Source organism: Suillus fuscotomentosus, assembly GCF_016647785.1.
Source record: "Suillus fuscotomentosus strain FC203 chromosome Unknown F5891scaffold_174, whole genome shotgun sequence".
Taxonomy (NCBI): domain Eukaryota; kingdom Fungi; phylum Basidiomycota; class Agaricomycetes; order Boletales; family Suillaceae; genus Suillus; species Suillus fuscotomentosus.
Window position 1 is genome coordinate 50,399 of NW_024539686.1, and position 16,885 is coordinate 67,283.

Consider the following 16,885-nt stretch of genomic DNA (forward strand, 5'->3'; position numbering starts at 1 on the left):
GAGTGCTCACAAGTTCCTGATGCGCAATTCGTCATAGAAGAACGTTCGTGCCACCTCATCGGATGAGGTATTCTGGGTGGCCTGTAGCGACAGTGCGCTTTTTTTGTGGTGGTGACCTAGACCGTTCAGATCAACACCAGTTGCTAGATGGACACTTGCTACCCTACCTCGCGCTACTTACCCAGAGTACATGAGCATCAGTGTCTCCAACACTCGTTGCACGTACGTTTTGTATGTCAATGCCTTTCATTCGACACAAGTCTTGGTTTTATGGCTGGTCTTTCCTTAGATATTTGACAGTCTCGCAAAAATTACATCTTTATCATCATTGCACTTCCAGATACCCATCCAGCTGATAGTCGCCTTTCCTTTGGATTCGATTTTCTTCTTCTCCGCCTTCCAGCACAATGTCCTTCTTCGAACAATTGGAGGCCATGCGACTGGTGCTGGGATCCTACCAACCAGCTATATGCATCAGAAGCCCCTATTATACTGCCAACGAGCGCTAGCATCTTGGACTGTGGGTCAAGCTTTCAAGCACAGAGGCAAGTGCCCGGGCATCTTCAAGATAGAGGTAAGCCACTTTTTCCTATGAATGAAACGAGCAACCAATAGAGGGATAAAACAAAACTGACCAGGAGAAGAGACCAGCTTACCCCTTGAGTCTAGCATGGCTCCCGCAGCCGCTTCCTCATTTGGCACGAGCGGTGAAGATTGGGAAGATGGATCCGAGAGTCTGAAAAGGACGAGGTGATTGAATTCCGCAGTAAGTCGGTCCTTGACGGTAAATACTATGATTCATCACGAACTCTAGCATCAAATATGCGATTCCTTCACAACTGCTGAGAAAGGGGAGAAAGGGGAGAAAGGTGATGGGCGTACTGGTACGCTGCTACAAAGGAAAACAATTTCATCTTAAATATTGTGGGTTCATCCAAAATCTATATGATCTCCTTTTGTTCACGAGGCCTGATTTCTGTGATGAGATCACTGGACAAATGAGTAGGTGCGGAAGATAATGATCATTTGTACGAAATCAAGCTTTATCGGTGTGGGCAAGCACGGGTATCGTCGGTTTTGAGTCGGGTGCAGCATTGTCATGAAGATTCTGACGACACGATACCTGCAACAACTCCTGGGTATTGCGGCATCATCATCCAACGGGTGTTGTTGTGTACAGCCTCCGCAAGACGTTAGCCTCGGTCATTTCAGGTATTTGGCGCCATGATGCTTTTTCAGGACGGACATCATCGTCGTTTTGACTATTTCTGAAAGGTCATTGCGACACATCGAATTAGCTGTGCCAGGATTCACAAATCGTGCTGCGAGCCTATCAGTGAATGGGGGATGTAGTAAGACGCGGTTAAAATAATATTGATCACGGAATGATATAAACAAACTAGAAGCGCTTCAGCTACACAGCCTTAGACTACATAGGTTTACAAAAATAGCTCAACTGCTTACAAGGCCCGGGACCCGGGTAACCAGCCCGATTGATCCAGCTTTCAAGTTGCTGATGGCCGCATCTATCTCAGTACTACTAGTAGGCTAGCGCTATGCTCATACCTTCTTGTGCTCCCGGAACATTCACCGGCTTTGTGCGGCCACCTGTACTATTAAGTGCATGATTACTCTCTGAAGTTCCTTCGATTTACAGCCTTCCCGTCCTCCAAAGAAGAATCAGCAACTTGTACATTCGCGCCATGACCCAGGTCGTGGCAAAATACAGTTCCGCTATCAGGATTGTGGCTTCGGTGATGACTGGTTTTGGTATATCATCTATGTATGATTGTGTTATCGAGAGCCATACTGGCGGCAGTCGTATACTAACGAAGGTTTATAGAGTTTTCTTGATTTTGACTGCGCAAGTTTGGATCTATTTTCGGAGACGATTTCGGGAGAACTGCAGGCAGTGTAAAGCTTTCGTACGAATTTACGTTGCATATCACAGACTCATTACTGACAGTGCAGAACAGGTTGCCTTCATCTGGTAAATATCTTTAATTGCATGTCATGCATGCCACAGTTAACGGAAAGACTGGCGTTGCGTTACAGGTTGATCCAAGCTGCTCAAATGTGAGTCTCTATAGAAATACTTGTACAAGCCGCTGAAAGTCCTGCTAGGATAATCGCTACTTGGATATCGTTTGCTCATGCGTTGGAGTTCAATCATACACTCGGCCATATGTTGATGTTAGTGACATCGGTAACTCATCAAGGCACTTTCTGACAGAACGATAGAAACTGGGCGCTTTACACCGGAATGAGTGCAAGTGGCGCTTTTCTTCCCCAGTCTCGAACTAATCAAGCTCACTGTCGTTCCATAGTCCTTGACCACATCTGTTGTGCATGGCATTTTCATATCTAGGGTCTTCAGACGTGCGTGCTGCTGACGTACTACTATGACACTTCTTTCTGATGCGTGCGTGAAGTTGAGAAGAGTTTCTATGGTAAACGGAGAATAACATCCGTCCTGGTAGGCATTGCGTTTGGCTGCCTCGGAAACAGCAACTAATTGCGCCAATCAGATTGCATTTTGTGTCATGGAGCAAGGTGCGATAGTCTATCCTGCAACGGATAATCGCTACTTAATCACGGAAAATAGTCTTTGGTCTTCTTGGTGCAATCTACGTGTAGGTCCAATTTTATCAGTGTCGCCCTGTCAGGTGTTTCTAAATACGGGAAACAGCTCTCAACTAAGCCATTACAACTTAAATGTCATGATTGACGTAAGCTTGTTCTACCTTTGATAGGGAAGCAGCTCACAAGGATAAAGTGGTCTACCTTGATCTCGCTTGGTTGTTCAGCAATCAATGATGTTCTTATCGCTGGAACTACGGCTTATATTCTCCGCAAACACATGACTGAATCGCCAAGGTGATTAATCAGTTCCAGTATGAAATTAACCTGTATAATTGAACGTCTTGTGTTCAGAACCAACCGAATGATCACAAAACTTATCATATTCTGCTCGCAAACGGGTTTGATTACAACGCAAGTTCCTTTGTATTGACAATGGGTATATACTCACTGCTTCCTGTGTAGTGTGGTGGCATCTATCACTATGGGAATTGTGAGTGCTTATCGCGCACAATAACCATGTCTCTGACCAAGACGCAGTGGGCAGCTTGCCGTTTCGATGTGTATCATCTACATATGTGTTTTCCTATTGGAGGCTGTGAGAGTCTCGTTGTTATCAACTCGAGTACACGGAATGTTCTGACGTCCTGGCGTGACAGTATATGCTACATGTTTTCTCGCCAAGTGAGTTGTTCCTAACGGTGATGAAAGAGACTACTGATATCTTACTCAGTTTAATCGCTCGGGATTCCTACCTGCAGCCACAGACAGTCCACGAAACCGAGATTTCCGAAATCAGTTTTGCACGCTCCACACAGGCGATTCATGTGGGCTTGCCAGACAATAAATCCGGGCCGCAGGAAATATCGGTAATGCAAGAAGGAACAGATTCCTCAAAAGCGTCCTCCTGTTAAGTCGATCCACTATAATCCTTTGGACATAATGTCACCGTCTCGGTGTCGTAGCAATTGCTTAGAGTTAAGTACTAAGTTTGTTAGTGCTTCGCACGTGACACGACGCGATGCGCCTAGCGGAATCGAACTGTTGGAATACGAACCATCGTATATAGACCATCGTGTTTCGTCTTCTCCCCTCAGTCTGTTCCATTACGACTGAGGGTGAGCTCTTTGCATATACGAAACATACCTAGACACTAACGGACGCTTATAGCTAACGCACTGTCTAGGCATATCATAATATATAAGTCTGTTCCATTACGACTGAGGCTAACGCACTGTCTAGTCCTAATAAAGTTGTCATCGTACGTATATGTCGAGAAGCTGTTACATCGGCACTGTAGTTGTCCGTCATGATCACAATCTTCGTAGCCATTATCATGTCACTGCTCTGTCTAATAGTCCAAACTAAGATGTCGTCCTCTGCTCCGTCGATCCATCGATGGTGTTGACTTCCAAGTTCAGTTTCACCCGTGTTGTCACCGAACGAATCAAAAGGCCATCGAAAAGGTGAGTTCACTCACCTGAACACCATATGCTATGGAAAGCCTAACAGCCGCGCTCCTTTAGTCAGCGTCACGTAGCCATAATAGGTAAGAGGACTTCGTGCACCCCTGCGTCGTCTGTCGTCGGTTTTTACAGGTTTTTACCACTGGGTCGATTGTTGCAGAGCATCATAATCAAATATCGAGAACATCGAAATAACATACAAGCACAGCCTGGCCAACCAAAGATACGATACAGCAAACTGAATATTACTCAAGAGACATCAGCATCATCCCTGCCGCTACCATCGGCAGCAGGCTCAGCGCCATCATCTACGCTACCATCGGCGGCAGACTTGGCAGACTTGGCAGTGTCATCTACGCTACCATCTGCCTGCTTTGCGAAAGAATGTAGGCCAAAACCTGGCCATTCGCAATAATAACTGCATATATGCTGCTTTTCAAACTCGCTAACAGCAACCTCCATGTTGCCATCTCCAAAGATATCGACGCCTGGGCTCACAGTGCTGAGGGTACAGTTAGCGTGAATAAAAGTTCACATATATATGCTCTTACGGATGCGTCAAGATTTGGGGGTCAGTCAATAGCTTGAAGCTCCCTGGAATTTTAAGACAGTCGAAACCTGAGTACATCAGTAAAACCTCACTTTTATTTTTGGTGATGAATCCTAATTTATCCTTATTTTCTCACTTTAACCGGGTTTGAGGAGCCATTGGGGTGACATGAAAGAGACGGCGGAAAATTTGAGAAAAAGGCCACTCGCCCTCTGAATTCTACTTTATTGCTCTTAAAAGTCACTTACTAGGCATTGACCGACAAAAAAAGCAGTAATAATAGCGCAAACGGCGTCACATTGTCCAATACAAAGTACAAAACATTGGTTAAAATGGAGTAAATGGCGACGTGAAGTGTGAAAAAGTGGTCAAAATAGGAAGAAAGGGCAGTGATTGTAAGAGCGAAAATGAATGTAAAATGAAAGAATTGAAGGAGATTAAAGGATATGAAATGCGGATAATGAAACACAAAACGAGCAAACCGGGGCAATGGTGGGATAGGCAAAATGCAATGGTTTGAAGACGGGCGCCGCACAATTGGAAACTTGCAGTGAGCAGTGCAGAAATGACATCTATAGAATGATATCAGCTCGTCAATAAAGGAAAAAAAGAATCAATCTTTGTTACCACAGGATGGCGCGGATGTCAACGGCCTCTGAGCCGTCATCATCAGTGCGAAAGTACTTCTGGAGGCCGACACTGCCCGATTTCTTCAGCAATTTCCGAGCTGTTAATGTTGTGGTCCTCATGTAGTCGTCTCCTTTCGCCTTGATAGCAACCACATATGATGCAGTTACTGATCCCCAGTTGTTGATGGAGAAGGCATTCTCGGTAGTGCTATCCTTGCCGGTGGCCTTGTTGAAGGTCTTCGGTGTCCGCAGCTTGCGCTTCATTTGTGCAGGACCCAGATCTAGGGTGTCCACATCAATGTCAATGGCATTGACACGGAGACGTTTGATGGCGCGCTCGAGCTGTAGAATTATCAGTAATGTTACTTGAATGTACAGAGTACTTACTGAAGCTGCACAAATGCCAATAACACCAGTCATCCCGACGACAGACAGCACATATGTTTTAAGTGCGGGGACTTCAACATGCCCGAGAATGGCGTGAAGATGAGCAGTTGCGAAGAGCTGCAACATGAATGGAGACCGGAAGGCTTGCATCGGGTCTAGGTTTTCCATGTCCTCATAAATGAAAGCGAAGTCCTCCAGAAGCGCGTCAGCAAGTGTTTCTGGATCAGTGTCAGCATTCCTAGTGAAAAAATCCATCATAATAGCCAGTCCCGTTGATCCAAAATTGCTGCGCCACTCTGCGAGGCCTGATTGAGATTGTAACCGTTAGTAATAGTGACAGAAAAAAAATGCGACTTACAATGCCAAAGACAGACCCTTGAGCGGTCACCTTGTAATCAAGATCTGATTCTTCTGAATACACGACATCATAAATGGATTGGAGTGCCTCGACCAGAGGAGCGTCTAAGAATTGCCAGAGGTCATTTTTACTCCCGGCCCACAGGTAAAGTGTTGGGAGGAACTGCTTCGGCCACCGTTGATCTTGGCAATGAGGAGGGAGATGATAGTTTTGGTAGCTCGAGCACGTCTTGTATTGCTTCTCGATCCAATAGCCAGGTGGGGCTGTGAGCGTTAGTTGCGCGGTGCTGGCATCAATGTCCTCTTCAATTTTCACCTTCTTTGCAGGTGGTTGCATCTTTGTGGTGGCCGACTGGGAGACGGCAATGGCAGTCTGTCAGAGAATATAAGTTGTGATAATCATCAATAAAATAAGCTTACCGAAGAGGTCAAACGCACAGCCGTCTTCGTTGTATTGGCCATTGCGACAGGGCCTGAAGGGACATCAATAACCTCAACATCTGATGTATCCTCGTAGGGGGTACTCTCCAAGACAAGGGTGGAGGATTTGGTGTCTGCAAGCTTGCGCTTCTTACTCCGATGGAACAAGATTCCATCGCTTAGGCTGCTGTCACTGTCCACCGCCTTGGACATCCTGGCATCTTTGCCCTCAAACAAATTGTCCTCCAGGTCCACCAATGCATCGTCCAGGTCCATCGGTGCGTCGATATCAATATCCTGTAAGTCCTCTGTTGAAGACAGCGCATCCTCAGGCATTGCATCTGAGGTAATCTATATAATTGGCTTTGTGCATTAGAATTAGAATTTATTACAAAACATCTAGTACGCACCCTAAGTGAAGACTGCTTCCCCTTCGTCTTTTGAATGAAGGCATCCAAACGTTCCTGAGAATCATCCGACTCGTCATCAAAGCGGCCAACAAGAGCCTTGGGAGCATCAGATGCATTAGCTAGAGCAGGGGGGGCCTTAGATTTGGAGGACTTGGTAGTTATGGCCAAAACTGATGTAGCGCAGGAACTGGATAAAGCACTGCTTGGTGGCCCATGCGCCAATGACAAAGCTGAGGCAGTGGTACGAGTCTTAGAAGCGCTGGAAGTTTTGAGTAGTTCGGTTGTGTCTGGTGAAATATCAGAAATCCAACCATCAACGCGCTTTATCAATGAAAACTTGGAGTTGGTCCTGAATTTTGAGGTCAAGTTAAGAAAAAAAAGAGTCGATTCAGTCAGCATCAACATCGTGGTTTTGATCGGAACAAAAAGACACACGTCGCTGTAGAAGACTTTCCTTTCTTGTCGCCAACACGTGGCCCCTGAATTAACTCAACCTTTCCTGTGAGTGAGCCTCGTGCATTGTTGATTGCGTCCTTCAGAGACGTTTTGACGGCCCTCTGGTTCTTCTTCTTTGTTCCGTCCTCAATGTTGGTGTCCTGGCTGCTTTCTTCTTGGTCCTCGACGCCGGTACCAGCCTTGGGTGAGTCAGTATTCATGATACTAGTAACACCAGCGCTTCCTGCTGCCAGGAGCTTCTTACTGGTTTGGCAGGCACTACTTTTTTCTTGACAGGGCGAGCACAGGGTTTGACTGGCTTTGGTTTAGTCACCACGCCTTGTTCCTCTGCCTCCTCCATCTCCATCTGCATTGCAGCAAGCCGCTGCAGCCCCTCGACTGCAGCCCGCTCTTGAGCTTGGTGGGCTTCCTCAAGGATTTTGTCGTCCTCTGCTTTCTGGGCCTTGCTACGTCGCGGAACTCGTCCTTGCACTGGCAGGTCTGGCAAGCCCGGGTGTTTGAACTTATTGTCTCGGCGAGTGCGGATTCCCTCAGTGATATCGGACATAATTGCTGACAAGTAGCAGATTAAATGAGTGCTGCAGCAAGCTTGAGATGGGTGAAAAAAATGTCAAGGACAACGTGTAGTTGAAGTTTGACTGCGAATTTGTAAGTTCCTTACTTAAATCAACCCGAAACTTTAAAGGTTCAATTCGTCAGTCTAGTCATTTACAGTGTCCTTTGCAACTGGGTCCGCATGTGTACTGAATTGTCCTTAATTGACGTAAGTTTGCCATCTTTCTTTTCAACTTTGCTGTTTGCTAGAGCTCTCACCTTTCAACGCGCAGATTTCCAAGCTAACATAGGCAATCCTTCCACCTTTGAACGCACAGATTTCCTATTGGTGATTTTTCCTCTTTTCAATGTGCCAGAGCTACTAGTACTGACAATCCTTCACCTTTCAACGTGTGAACCGCCAGAACTAATACTGGCAGTCCTTCTGGTGTGTGAACCACCAGAGCTAATACTGGTAATCCTTCCGCCTTTCAACACACAGATCTCTGATTGGTGAGTTTTCCACCTTTCAATGTACAAATCGCCAGAACTGAACATCATTCTAGTCTAGTATTGCTGCAATGCCCGATAACATTCCACGGAGTCAACTACGCCGTCACGACCATAGTTCGCTCCAACTACCATGTAGAAGTTGTCCAAGGTGGTTCAAAACTATCGCCGGGCGAACAAAACATCGCATTTCAGCACATCCCATCCCGCCAGTACTACCTCAGGACAACCACAAACGCTCTCCGGAACCCATCATACCAGAGTCCCGTCTGCCAAGCCCACAGCCTCATGTCGACCACAATATCGACATGGATGTGGATGAAGGATATGCCGACTTGGAGCACCAACATCAACCATCGCCTCAACCAAACATTGATATGGAATTTGTTGAGCCTGGGGATCACCTGTATCAAAACTATCATACAGGTCTCAATGGTAAGTTCATTCGCATGATTCTGTCACTGTGGCTGAATGTGATTACAGCCAGACCATGCAACATGGATGGTATATTCCTCCTCCCTGGCACTCAGCCCCCACCTTTGGAGAACGTAGCAACTGGCGACTGGACACCCTTTTGCAATCGTACAGAATTCGAAATGGCAGAGTTCCTGTATACACAAAATCAGATGCCGGCAGGTCAAATCAACCGGTTGCTGGATTTATGGGCGTCTACCCTTGCGAAACATGGTGACAAGCCGCCATTCGCAGATCATCGTGATCTGTACAACATCATCGATAATTCACCATTTGGGGACGTGAATTGGCAAAATTTTACAGTAACTTACGATGGTGAGAGACCTGAAGATGGTACCAAGCCGTGGATGGATGACAAATACGAAGTCTGGTTTCGTGACCCACATGAAGTCGTGCGCAATATGCTTGCAAATCCAACATATGCCAGTGAAGTAGACTACTGCCCCTATCGAGAATATTCAACCGAGGGCGACAAGCGCCAGTGGAAGGATTTTATGTCTGGTGACTGGGCATGGGATCAGGCAGTAAGTGCAGTCTTCATCCTGTAATGACTGCTAATTCTGTATGTAGGATGAAATAGCTAAGGACCCGAGCATGCTCGGCTCTACATTTGTCCCTGTCATCCTTGGCAGTGACAAAATGACAGTTTCAGTCGGGACAGGTAATAATGAGTATTATCCGCTATACGCCTCAATTGGGAACATTCGCAACAATGTTCAACGAGCCCATCGTGATGGAGTAGCAGTCATTGGCTTCCTTGCTATGCCGAAAAGTGCGTCGTGGTGCGGGCTTCTACAATAATGACTAACTGATTTTTACAGCTACAAAGGAACATGCTACCGAGGCAGTGTTCCGAAAATTCCGTCGACAGCTGTTCCATTCGTCACTCTCCAAGATTCTCAACACGCTGAAACCAGGCATGACAACCCCCGAAGTCACTCGTTTTGGAGACGGTCACTACCGTCGGGTTATATACGGACTAGGGCCATACATAGCAGATTATGAGGAGCAAGCGCTGTTAGCATGTATCGTGCGTGGTTGGTGCCCTAAGTACGTTTTTGTCATCTAGTATGTATCTTTGTATAAGTTACAATTTTTTTTGCAGATGTATGGCATCTCGTGAGGATCTCGACGAAGATGTGTTACGTCGTTGTCGCGAATACACAGAAGCACTCGTTCAAGAAGGTTCCTTAGGTGACCTGTGGGATGACTTTGGAATAGTTGGGGAACTTGTAGTATGTGAATCAGCGCACTCCTTGCAGCACCGTTCTTAATGATCTTATTTTAATAGGCATTTACGAATGACTTCCCCAGAGCTGACATCCATCAGATGATCTCACCGGATATTCTCCATCAACTCGTCAAAGGAGCATTCAAGGACCACCTCGTCGAATGGGTCGAGAAATACCTCAGACACACGCATACGAAACGAAAGGCGGATCAAATTATGGATGATATTGATTGCAGGTAAGCTTGACCGCATTTAGACTACATAACATTACTCATTGTCTTAGAATTGCCGCTGTCGCCTCATTTTCAGGCTTGAGACGATTTCCTCAGGGACGTGGCTTCAAGCAATGGACAGGAGATGATTCGAAGGCCCTGATGAAGGTAATTCATCAATTTAGTCATGCTATGGTCACAGAACTTATTAATTCTTCAGGTCTACTTGCCTGCCATCGAGGGTCATGTACCCGTAGATGTCGTGCGCACCTTTCGTGCACTTCTCGAATTTTGTTACCTAGTCCGTCGTAACATAATCACAGAAGACACTCTAGTCGAAATCGAAGACGCTCTCTCACGCTTTCACCATTACCGTAACATCTTCAGGACGACAGGAGTGGTTCCTACCTTTTCCCTACCTCGTCAACATTCACTCAAGCACTATGTCCAAAACATATGATTGTTTGCTGCACCGAACGGCCTCTGCTCATCGATTACTGAAAACAAGCACATCAAAGCGGTCAAGGAGCCATGGAGATGATCCAGCCGTTATAATGCACTTGGTCAAATACTTGTGACCAACCAATGGCTCAACAAACTTTCTGCAGCACGAGCTGACTTCACACGTCGGGGAATGTTAACTGGTACTTGCCTCTCAGTAACTATGGATGCCTTGGGTGGGTAAACAGTTCGTGAGATATCCTATATACTAATGTGCACAATAGTACCCGCACAGCAGATCAATGAACTTGATGAAAATGTGCCGGCACCAGCACCAGCACCAGCACCTCTGCTGATCGGCATCGATGAGGACCTGGAAATTGATGATGGTCCGACAGTTCTACAAGCTTATGTCCAGCTGGCGAAAACACGCCGTAAGACTTCTTTTTCTTCCTTTTGAATGTCCTAATAAACTATGTACAGAGGGCAAAAAACGTGCTCAAACTATTCCTGCACTTGCCGAAGAACTCAATATTCCTAGTCTACCTGACCTCCTCAGACGCTTCTTATTCCAACAGTTGCATCCTAAAGATCCTCGCGACCCATCTAATATACCCCTCGCCGAATGTCCCCTCTATCTTAGCAAAATCTCGGTCTTCAATTCCGCATCATCACGATTCTATGCGCCGAGTGATTTGAGCGGGATCGGTGGTATGCGTGTTGAACACATTCGTTCTTGCCCCATCTGGCGGAACGAGTACCAGCGCCATGACTGTGTTTTCATCAACACAGACTCCAGTTTGCCTGGCATGCAAGGCCTCGAAGTCGCCCGTGTTCGTGCATTTTTCTCATTCAGGTACCAGGGCAGGTTATATCCCTGCACTCTAATAAGCTGGTTCGACAAAGTTGGTGACGCCCCAGATGAAGATACAGGAATGTGGATAGTTCGTCCTGGATTTGGAGCAGACAGTGCTCCAGGGTACGCGGTCATTCATATTGACTCTATTTATCGTGCTGCACATCTTATTCCCATGTATGGCGTGCAATTTGTGCCCTGGGAGCTCAAATTTTATCATTCATATGACGCATTTCAAGCCTACTATGTGAACAAATACACTGATCACCATGCATTCGAGATTGCATTTTGACTTCACTTTGTTTTGGATACTAGTGTGTAGCTACTTAAACACAATTTGACTATATACTACTATTTTCGTTCTGAACATGCCTTATTTCCCTTTGCACCGACAATTTCACTTGAGCCCCTTCAGTAACATTTTCCGACTTAGTCGGACAGCCAAAGGTTGAGATTCTGCCCAGTTAAGCGAGCCATCCAAGGTGGGCCCATGGGCAAGGTGGGAGCGGGTGGGCCCACAGTACAGAAATTACCCATACTGGCGGGTGGGCTGAGGTGTGATATCCATAGTGATGAGCGGGCCCAAATTGTGTGACCGGGCGGGCCTGCATGCTTGAGGGTGAGAATGGGCCCAGCGGATGTGCGAAAATTGTGACGGATGGGCTCAGCCGGCATGTATGAGTGCTTATGGGTGAGCCAGCTTGTAGGCATACCTGGAAAAAGGACAACGGATGGGCCCAAAATGTGCGACCGGATGGGCCTGCATGCTCCAGGATAGGCCCAGCGGATCTGCATTTGATATTGAAATCGTGACGGATGGGCCCAAAATGTGCGACCGGGTGGGCCTGCATGCTCCAGGATAGGCCCAGCGGATCTGCATATGCTATTGAAAATCGTGACAGATGGGCCCAGCGCATATTTGGTCTCAGAAAAAGGCAAATGGGCCCAGCGCATATGCAGGTGGTCTCAGAAACACAGATGGACCCAACTCCCGAGTGTATTTGGACTCGGAAAAAGAGACGGATGGGCCCAGTCCCGCTGTATTTGGACCTGGAAAAGGAGACGGATGGGCCCAGTCCCGCTGTATTTGGACCCGGAAAAGAAGACGGATGGGCCCAGGAACGCTGTATTTGGGCTCAGAAAAGGTTACGAATGGGCCCGCCCCCCATGGATTTGGGCGGAAAATGGGCACAGAAACGCCACGGGTGAGAAGTGGATTAAGGCTTGTTGTGGTCGCAGAAGCAGGTGCGAATTCAATGTACGGATTGGCCGAGGGAATACTAATATGAAGGGGCCGAACTGGCCCAGCACATACAAATTCAGTGCACGGATCAGTCCAGTGCACAGAAGTATCCGGCCTAACAGGATGTTTGAACCTAGTATATACAAACTCAATATGTAGATCGGCCTGGTGCATACTTATCCGGGCGGGCCCATTATGCCCATTAAACAAGTACCGGAAGAGCGCAGCTGGTTATTCTAGACACAGTGCGTATAAATTCGGCCCACAGCGTATTTCGGTATGCAGATAGGCCCGGTCAGAAGGTTTAAGAGCCCAACCGGTTATTCTGGGCAGAGTACAAATTCAGTGTGCGGATCAGGTAGCTCCAGTCCAAATATACCTGATCTTGGGCGAACTCCCGGACGGCTCAAGCTAGATGATGTGCTACCCAATCCATATTACACGGCGGCAGGGGTAACGAAAAAGCCCAGCTAGTCGTTTTGAGCCCAATTGTACATTTGGGCTAGGAAATGTTGACAAATACGCTGTTTTGGACTCCAAGCAGTCGCAACATACCTCGGTAGTTCAAAATCTCGGAGATAATGCAATCAAGCACCAGTGGTCCCGGACGTTGACGGCGACGTGGGCTTTCGGAAGACGAACTCACTCATGACTATGTTTGTTAAAACAAACATTATCGACACTGTATCGGTACTAAATTGATTGGTTGTCGCTGTTCACAACTGCACCGTGATGACGGGTGCCGGAAGCCAGTATAATAGCTGGTGGCTGCCTATATACAACTGCATATCAATCACTTTTGGATGCACCCTTCCTGTACTTTGCTAAATCATATCAGATATACGCATGTACCGTCTGGCCAGTAGCCCGGGATTTGCATAACCAAGAATGTACACTGATCGTACGGCTCACACTTTCGTCCACTGTGGTCCCGGATGCACTTTCCAGTAGAATAATATCATGTGAATATAATTTGCATATGCTCAGGTATCGACTTCTAGTTAAAATGAAGCAGTACTATATTTGACAAAGATCTGACAACAGTATGATATACACACGCATTATGTGGGACTCAATCAATTGAACTTGGATAAATATGTAGCGCCAGGCTACACATGCAATCATATAATAGTACACAGTCCTCCGGAGTATCTACAGTACATGAGGGAGTCCCGCGACAAGGTCCATACCATTTGACTAGTGAGTATCTACAACTATCCACTTCATCTATCCTAGGGATTTCAAAGAGTTCCACCGGGCATCGGATTCGTTGAGCCGTTGCTCTAACTCGTCCAACCGCTTGAGCAGGTTGGTCTCCACCGAACCCACTCTGACTTCCAACGCTTCTACCCGCTCATTGGTGGCGAGGAGATCCAATCTCCTACCGAGGTCCTGGATGCCCTGTAAGATATCTCTTGATGTGGGCTCTAATTTGCGTAGGTTGGCCGGCGCAGACGATTGCCCATGTTCCGGCTGCTTTTCAGCTCGACTCGGAAAGACCTCCGTGGGCTTTCGCTCCGCCCCTGCAAAGTCTAATGAGTCAACTCGTTCCGAGGCAATGAGAAAACGCACCTTCATCTATGACAATGCTCCATTGAGAGCGGGAAGGACGCGCCACGAGTGTTTGCGAGACGGCTCGGGACTTGGGTGTGTGGGGGCGTTTGGGCGCGTCAGAGGAAGCTTTCGCTGCCTTACCTTGCAACCTCTGCCGGACACCAACGCCGTCGATTGCGCACGTGATCTTCATGGTGTCGCAATTGGCGCAGGCCAGGCGTGTGTGCCCGAATTTCTTGTCGGGGAGGACAAGGCAGGCTATGTCCAACTTGGCGCACTTGTCGCACTGTCGGGGGTGGTAACGAACGGAATGCTTCAAATTCGTTAGCCTTTGTTTATAACGATGCAGAAAATGACTTACCTGCCACGGAGTAGCGACATCAGAATCGGAGCCCCATTCTGCAGGCTTAGAAATGGGTCAACATCTGCACTATGCTTAAGCGATAATCACATACCCGCGTTTTTGAGTCCCGGAAAGATTTGGCTGCGACTAGTGGAGCATCCTTGCCAGTAGCGACAGGAGCTACTTTCTGGAGCGGCAAGCCCTTAGACACCTAACCAAAGATGAATAGACATACATACCTTTCGTTTCACATAGATGACTCCTGTTGGCTCTTTGTCGACATCGGACTTCAACTTCCTCTTCTTGTTGGCAACCGCAATGGCCCCATCAGTATCTTCATCTTCCGCCTTCCTCTTCTTGCTATCACCGGCAGCAGAAGCTACCTTCCACTGTTCCCTCTCAGCCTCCGGAAAATACAAGTGTCGGTATCTTAGGGGCGGATGTGCTGGACGACCGACATGGGGCGGGTTCTTGGGCACTCGCACCCGTCGTTTCGGTTCCGATACTGGCTTGGCGATGATACCCGTGTCCGTGTGGGATGGCATGGATGGTGGAGTCGAGGCTGTCGGTGGCGGGACAATGAGGGTCGGTGTTGTCAGGACAGTAGCGGGAATATCAGTCACTGTGGGGATGGCAGGAATGTCGAGTGTGGAGGGGGGGCAATAGTCCACAGTCTTCTCAAATCGTGGATGGCTCTTGATCCGTGGGTCGTCATTGGTGACCGAGGTCCAGTCGGGAACGTTTTCAAAGGCGCCACCCTTTGAGTGCTGTCTCACAACAGCGGCAAATGAGAGTAGCTGTGGGGAGAATGATGTAGCATCCCCACTGTATAGTTTCAAATCTTTTGCCTGTGTCGAATGTCTTGGTTTAACAACGAGAATTTTAAATAAATTATAACAAACGCTCACCACGCGCCTGGCAATCTCGTCCGACAGCCTTAAGGCCTCGGGATCACTATCCTTCACCTTGATGCACCGCTTCATGAGTGTCTGTACAACAGCAAGCATGACATTCAAGGCGTCATTTGCTACTTCCGCAGGTATGGCCATGATTTCTAGTTCGATCGAAAATACGGTAAGAAACAGGATGGATACCGTGGTTATGAGAAGTTGACTTTAGAAATTTTCGACAAGTCTGGATTGTAATCAATCCGGTCGTGAGTAATGCTTGGGACTTGTGACTTGTGGCTTGTGGATTGGGAAATGTGGATCAGTGGTAACTGTATTGTACTCGAGAGTGGTTCTATTGTTGTCCTATGTATTCGGATGTAATACCAATAATCCATCCACCAATGTCCAGATAAACCGGTACCGCATGTTTGAGTGAGCCAGACTGTTGGTCGCCCTGCATCCGCCCATCTTGGTCAGGTTGCAATTAAATTTTTCGTGCTGATTGTCCCGAAGATTTCCACATGTGAGACTTCTGAAACTCTATGCTCGGATCCACAGACCAGAACCTATTTGTTGTAAAAACCCTATTGTTTATTTGCAGTCCAGCTTATACAATTTTCTCACCGCATTGCAATGATTCTATTAGCAGTTGTGGATGTGTTTGACCAACGTGGCCGAACAAGACGTGTATTTTGATAGCATTTGTAACTTAATAAGAATTATTAGCTCCTGATATGATTGATGTATGAAATGAGCTAGCTGATCTGGCAATTGTAGCGGAAGGTCAGAGTTGTTCAAACAGAATTATTCGGTTCCATAGGGCCATAGCTAATAAGAAATCTAGATGCAGCAGAGACAATGGGAGCTGCAGCAGGATGAGAACCAAGCCGGAAAGCCGGACAGAGGTAGGCAATCCTTCACTACCTGTGTGGGGCTTCTTCTAGATGCTTTCCGAGGAGACATTCTGAGCATGTCATATCATCTATAGCTTTTGGAAAAGGCCTTGTGATGCTTGTTGGGTATCGTTGATATCCTCCCGGATGTGTTTAGTGCTGCTGCCAGCCTGGCCCAGGACAGCAATCTTGTGGAGTTCAGTAGCAAACGTCGGCATTGACTCCTTTTCAGTGGTGTCAAGCTGGTCCTTGACCTCATTTATGGCTATAGGCACAAATGATAAGATAATAAACAAATCGGAGCTCTCCCGGAGTCACAGAAAACAGCTGTGCCAATCATTGCTTACTTCAGGAAGAGTTGAGCATATCGTATTCATAGCGGAGACAACGAGCGTGACATGTCACAGAATGGACATTGATTTAGCTAATTCAAAAAACCCGCAAGGGGA

The 16,885-nt window shown here is 47.1% G+C and overlaps 5 protein-coding genes across 5 annotated transcripts; 2 read left to right on the plus strand and 3 right to left on the minus strand.

Moving 5' to 3' along the window:
• Window positions 1-1,503: 1,503 nt before the first annotated feature.
• F5891DRAFT_168847 (uncharacterized protein) lies at window positions 1,504-3,800 on the plus strand. The gene is made up of 17 exons (XM_041370761.1): window positions 1,504-1,770; window positions 1,846-1,925; window positions 1,977-1,990; window positions 2,056-2,076; window positions 2,125-2,193; window positions 2,242-2,269; window positions 2,328-2,379; window positions 2,433-2,476; window positions 2,529-2,553; window positions 2,606-2,633; window positions 2,690-2,729; window positions 2,777-2,877; window positions 2,935-2,994; window positions 3,046-3,073; window positions 3,121-3,178; window positions 3,240-3,264; window positions 3,314-3,800. The coding sequence occupies exons 1-17, from the start codon at window positions 1,704-1,706 to the stop codon at window positions 3,492-3,494; spliced, it is 921 nt and encodes a 306-aa protein (XP_041217253.1). The 5' UTR covers window positions 1,504-1,703; the 3' UTR covers window positions 3,495-3,800.
• Window positions 3,801-4,215: 415 nt separating this feature from the next.
• On the minus strand, window positions 4,216-4,674 carry F5891DRAFT_1217110 (uncharacterized protein; the record flags this gene model as incomplete). The annotated part of the gene is made up of 2 exons (XM_041369329.1): window positions 4,216-4,548; window positions 4,598-4,674. The coding sequence occupies 2 exons, from the start codon at window positions 4,672-4,674 to the stop codon at window positions 4,296-4,298; spliced, it is 330 nt and encodes a 109-aa protein (XP_041217254.1). The 3' UTR covers window positions 4,216-4,295.
• Window positions 4,675-5,219: 545 nt separating this feature from the next.
• Window positions 5,220-7,802, minus strand: F5891DRAFT_987708 (uncharacterized protein; the record flags this gene model as incomplete). The annotated part of the gene is made up of 7 exons (XM_041377930.1): window positions 5,220-5,567; window positions 5,613-5,804; window positions 5,971-6,342; window positions 6,390-6,740; window positions 6,800-7,148; window positions 7,235-7,434; window positions 7,500-7,802. 7 exons carry the CDS (start codon window positions 7,800-7,802, stop codon window positions 5,220-5,222), a joined length of 2,115 nt encoding a protein of 704 aa, XP_041217255.1.
• A 568-nt stretch (window positions 7,803-8,370) lies between these two features.
• On the plus strand, window positions 8,371-11,805 carry F5891DRAFT_1131963 (uncharacterized protein; the record flags this gene model as incomplete). Its single annotated transcript, XM_041364711.1, has 11 exons — window positions 8,371-8,734; window positions 8,783-9,297; window positions 9,344-9,545; window positions 9,595-9,823; window positions 9,879-10,008; window positions 10,065-10,240; window positions 10,288-10,384; window positions 10,437-10,638; window positions 10,825-10,893; window positions 10,990-11,091; window positions 11,141-11,805. 11 exons carry the CDS (start codon window positions 8,371-8,373, stop codon window positions 11,803-11,805), a joined length of 2,751 nt encoding a protein of 916 aa, XP_041217256.1.
• Window positions 11,806-13,983: 2,178 nt separating this feature from the next.
• On the minus strand, window positions 13,984-15,702 carry F5891DRAFT_1199079 (uncharacterized protein; the record flags this gene model as incomplete). The annotated part of the gene is made up of 6 exons (XM_041368705.1): window positions 13,984-14,279; window positions 14,329-14,623; window positions 14,672-14,716; window positions 14,766-14,864; window positions 14,893-15,501; window positions 15,562-15,702. The coding sequence occupies 6 exons, from the start codon at window positions 15,700-15,702 to the stop codon at window positions 13,984-13,986; spliced, it is 1,485 nt and encodes a 494-aa protein (XP_041217257.1).
• Between the last annotated feature and the right edge of the window lie 1,183 nt (window positions 15,703-16,885).

Excerpts from the sequence above, each read along its gene's own strand:
- F5891DRAFT_168847 (XM_041370761.1), top strand. The coding sequence starts at position 1,704 with ATGACCCAGGTCGTGGCAAAATACAGTTCCGCTATCAGGATTGTGGCT. Across the intron at positions 2,077-2,124 it reads TTGATCCAAGCTGCTCAAAT|GATAATCGCTACTTGGATAT; the intron begins GTGAGTCTCTAT and ends AAGTCCTGCTAG. Across the intron at positions 3,179-3,239 it reads GTGTTTTCCTATTGGAGGCT|TATATGCTACATGTTTTCTC; the intron begins GTGAGAGTCTCG and ends CTGGCGTGACAG.